The following is a 4,994-nucleotide window of genomic DNA, read 5'->3' as shown; positions in this document are numbered from 1 at the left end:
TCCTCTACCTCATGGTGCTGATCCTCTACCTCATGGTGCGGATCCTCTACCTCATGGTGCGGATCCTCTACCTCATGGTGCTGATCCTCTACCTCATGGTGCTGATCCTCTACCTCATGGTGCGGATCCTCTACCTCATGGTGCGGATCCTCTACCTCATAGTGCGGATCCTCTACCTCATGGTGCTGATCCTCTACCTCATAGTGCTGATCCTCTACCTCATAGTGCTGATCCTCTACCTCATAGTGCGGATCCTCTACCTCATGGTGCTGATCCTCTACCTCATAGTGCGGATCCTCTACCTCATAGTGCGGATCCTCTACCTCATGGTGCTGATCCTCTACCTCATAGTGCGGATCCTCTACCTCATGGTGCTGATCCTCTACCTCATGGTGCTGATCCTCTACCTCATGGTGCTGATCCTCTATCTCATGGTGCTGATCCTCTATCTCATGGTGCTGATCCTCTACCTCATGGTGCTGATCCTCTACCTCATGGTGCTGATCCTCTATCTCATGGTGCTGATCCTCTACCTCATAGTGCGGATCCTCTACCTCATGGTGCTGATCCTCTACCTCATGGTGCTGATCCTCTACCTCATGGTGCTGATCCTCTATCTCATGGTGCTGATCCTCTACCTCATAGTGCGGATCCTCTACCTCATGGTGCTGATCCTCTACCTCATGGTGCTGATCCTCTACCTCATAGTGCGGATCCTCTACCTCATGGTGCTGATCCTCTACCTCATGGTGCTGATCCTCTACCTCATGGTGCTGATCCTCTACCTCATGGTGCTGATCCTCTACCTCATAGTGCGGATCCTCTACCTCATGGTGCTGATCCTCTACCTCATGGTGCTGATCCTGTACCTCATAGTGCTGATCCTCTACCTCATGGTGCTGATCCTCTACCTCATGGTGCTGATCCTCTACCTCATGGTGCTGATCGTCTAGTGTGATGGAGCTGATCCTCTAGTGGGATGGTGCTGATCCTCTAGGGTGATGGAGCTGATCCTCTAGTGTGATGGAGCTGATCCTCTAGTGTGATGGTGCTGATCCTCTAGTGTGATGGTGCTGATCCTCTAGTGTGATGGTGCGGATCCTCTACCTCATGGTGCTGATCCTCTACCTCATGGTGCTGATCCTCTACCTCATAGTGCTGATCCTCTAGTGTGATGGAGCTGATCCTCTAGGGTGATGGTGCTGATCCTCTAGTGTGATGGAGCTGATCCTCTAGTGTGATGGTGCTGATCCTCTAGTGTGATGGTGCTGATCCTCTAGGGTGATGGTGCTGATCCTCTCTCACTCACCAGATGGCGACACACACCTCCCCGAAGTGGCCACAGATGGAGGTGATGGAGCAGTTGGAGGAACAGGAGCCGCTGCCGCTGCAGGTCGAAGGTTCTAGGTCACAGAACTTACAGAGCTGGTTGAGGGGGTAGAAGGGGGGCTTGTCTGCAGGACACACACACACACACACACACACACACACACACACACACACACACACACACACACACACACACACACACACACAAATTGTTATTACGGTGACTGTCAAAATAAAAGCACCAAGTTGGCTTGTTATTACGGTGACTGTCAAAATAAAAGCACCAAGTTGGATTGTTGTTACGGTGACTGTCAAAATAAAAGCACCAAGTTGGATTGTTGTTACGGTGACTGTCAAAATAAAAGCACCAAGTTGGATTGTTGTGACGGTGACTGTCAAAATAAAAGCACCAAGTTGAATTGTTGTTACGGTGACTGTCAAAATAAAAGCACCAAGTTGGATTCTTGTGACGGTGACCGTTCTGGTCGGCTCTACTGAGCGTGTGCAGAAGAACTGGACGACGGTTTAGAGGGAAACATTCCAAATGGATGTGAGACGAGGACTGTAGGGAAGCAACTTCCGCGTTACAAGGTTTCCACTCGGCGCCATGTGACTCATCAAACTGAGGCTCCGACTCCTCATGACCTCATTCGTCATCGGCTGTGGGTTTTATTTTCAGCAGGTCGAGGCTGAATTCATTCTCATGTCTCAGAGTCACATTGAGACGACGTGACGCTGTGGGGGGGGGGGGGGGGGGGGTGTAAGGTCTCATCTCCTTTATGGTTACACCTGGGGGCCACACCTCCATCTGGGGGACCCACCTCCACCTCGGAGCCCCACCTACACCTGGGGGCCCCACCTCCATCTTGGGGCCTCACCTACACCTGGGGGCCACACCTCCACCTGGGGGGCCCCACCTCCACCTGGGGGCCCCTCCTCCACCTGGGGGCCCCTAACCCAGGAAGTGAACAGATAAAGTGTATATTTTCCACCAGAGAGGCTCCAGAGTCTTTCAGCTCCTGCAGGAAGTTTCAGGACGTTTCATTCCAGAAAACCAGCCTGAACAAAACCGTCAGTCCAGGAAAAAAACCTCCGTCGGCCCCCAAGAAAAAACCTCCGTCGGCCCCCAGGAAAAAACCTCCGTCGGCCCCCAGGAAAAAACCTCCGTCGGCCCCCAGGACGGGCGAGCAGATCAGCAGCAGCTTGAGTCCGGAGGGCGAGGAGATTCTGGAGGGGAAGGAAGAGCGAGTCTTCCTGTGACGCTTCACTTCACAGCAAACAGAGATAAGACCGTGCTGGTGTGTGTGTGTGTGTGTGTGTGTGTGTGTGTGTGTGTGTGTGTGTGTGTGTGTGTGTGTGTGTGTGTTCTTGGATCTCCATGTGTGTGAGCGTCTATTTGTGACCGCCCCCCCCCCTGCAGGGCCACAGTCCTCCTGGAATGTGGGACTTCCAGGTTGAAAATAGGCGCCGCGGCGGGACGAGGGCGGGAACAAACGCCCGGCGGCGGCTACGCTAACACGTCTTCTCCACATTGTGCCGGCGGGAGGCGGCTCTGGTGGAGCGCAGAGCCAAGTCGCCGCCGTTGGACGGAGCAGGAGGGAAACCAGAAGCACGCTGGACGTCCAGGTCGCCGCAGCAGGAGCACTAAGCACCGTCCCTCTGCACTGCAACACCCGGAACACGACCGTTGCCCCGCACCGCAACACCCGGAACACGACCGTCCCTCTGCACTGCAACACCCGGAACACGACCGTCCCTCTGCACTGCAACACCCGGAACACGACCGCCGCTCCGCACTGCAACACCCGGAACACGACCGTCCCTCTGCACTGCAACACCCGGAACACGACCGTCGCTCTACACTGCAACACCCGGAACACGACCGTCCCTCTGCACTGCAACACCCGGAACACGACCGTCCCTCTGCACTGCAACACCCGGAACACGACCGCCGCTCTACACTGCAACACCCGGAACACGACCGTCCCTCTGCACTGCAACACCCGGAACACGACCGTCCCTCTGCACTGCAACACCCGGAACACGACCGTCCCTCTGCACTGCAACACCCGGAACACGACCGTCCCTCTGCACTGCAACACCCGGAACACGACCGTCGCTCCACCGCTGCAGACGTTTCTACATTTCTGTTCACGATAAAGATGAACACGTTTGACAAAGTTAACTCAGGACAACACCAGAGACAGAACTGGTCCAGAGTGTCCAGGGTTTTCAGGGTGTCCAAACTGTCCAGGGTGTCCAGAGTGTCCAGGTATCCAGAGTGTCCAGGGTGTCCAGGTATCCAGAGTGTCCAGGGTGTCCAGAGTGTCCAGAGTGTCCAGGGTGTCCAGGTGTCCAGAGTGTCCAGGGTGTCCAGGTGTCCAGAGTGTCCAGGTGTCCAGGTGTCCAGAGTGTCCAGGTGTGTGTCCAGAGTGTCCAGGTGTCCAGGGTGTCCAGGTGTCCAGAGTGTCCAGGTGTCCAGAGTGTCCAGAGTGTCCAGGGTGTCCAGAGTGTCCAGGTGTCCAGAGTGTCCAGAGTGTCCAGAGTGTCCAGGGTGTCCAGGGTGTCCAGAGTGTCCAGAGTGTCCAGGTGTCCAGGGTGTCCAGGTGTCCAGAGTGTCCAGAGTGTCCAGGGTGTCCAGGTGTCCAGAGTGTCCAGGGTGTCCAGGTGTCCAGAGTGTCCAGAGTGTCCAGGGTGTCCAGGTGTCCAGGGTGTCCAGGGTGTCCAGAGTGTCCAGAGTGTCCAGAGTGTCCAGAGTGTCCAGGGTGTCCAGAGTGTCCAGAGTGTCCAGGGTGTCCAGAGTGTCCAGAGTGTCCAGAGTGTCCAGGGTGTCCAGAGTGTCCAGAGTGTCCAGGGTGTCCAGGTGTCCAGGGTGTCCAGGGTGTCCAGAGTGTCCACCCCGCTGCTATCAGTTGGACCAACTCTTCCATCACGACGTCGTTTAAAGACATTTTAAAGGTGAAACTCCAAACGTGTCTCAGTTCGTCACTGACAGTTTGAGTCTCAGAAGCAGGAATCGAACCTTCAACTCGTGACGGAAGTTCACGATCATTAGAACCTTCCAGGACCTTCCAGGACCTTCCAGGACCTTCCGACTCGTGCGACACTTGATGTCTGGATCGTTTGTGATCGTCTAGACGAAAGTTCCTATTTTGAGTAAAGTAAAGTAAAGTGGAGGTGATTTACAGGTGGTGTTCAGGTACAGTGGAGATAACGCGGGTTAACGCGGGTTAGCGCGGGTTAGCGCGGGTTAGCGCGGGGCTCAGTCAGTCAGCGGACCAGCAGTCCGGAGCGCCGCTGGATGAGTCACCTGTTACGCACAGAAATGTTCAGCTGTCCGGACAGCCGCGCGTAAAAGAAAAACAACAAAAAAAGAAAGAGAAAACCCGCACAAGGTGCGTGGCGAGACACGCGTGAGTTTCCAGAGACACGGCGACGCTGCGGGAACCGACACAACACGACCGGAACCTGGAACCGGCGGCCGCCGCTCACGGCGTCGTGCGTAAACTCACAACTCACCGGCGGCGCCGCGCGCCGGCAGCGCGCAGAGGAAGAGGAGCGACAAGGAGCCCAGGGGAAAGACGCAGCGGCGGCGCGGAGCCTCCATGTTTCCGCTCCTCGTCACATCCAGAGGATCTCGAGGCGGAGGAGAGGCGGAGGAGAGG

At 55.8% G+C, this 4,994-nt stretch overlaps 1 protein-coding gene across 1 annotated transcript in view; it reads right to left on the bottom strand.

Moving 5' to 3' along the window:
* The window catches only part of LOC308133379 (TGF-beta receptor type-2-like), an 18,060-nt gene extending 13,066 nt beyond the window's left edge, over nt 1–4,994 (bottom strand). Inside the window, exons 1-2 of the mRNA XM_080500728.1 lie at nt 4,849–4,994; nt 1,310–1,454 (exon numbers count right to left, since the gene is read on the bottom strand). Coding sequence (XP_080356854.1) covers nt 1,310–1,454; nt 4,849–4,936 — 233 coding nt within the window. The 5' untranslated portion in view covers nt 4,937–4,994. The remainder of the gene's footprint in view (nt 1–1,309; nt 1,455–4,848) is intronic.

This window comes from Blennius ocellaris, assembly GCF_963422515.1.
Source record: "Blennius ocellaris genome assembly, chromosome: 8".
NCBI lineage: Eukaryota > Metazoa > Chordata > Actinopteri > Blenniiformes > Blenniidae > Blennius > Blennius ocellaris.
This window is presented reverse-complemented; position numbering and strand designations above follow the sequence as displayed.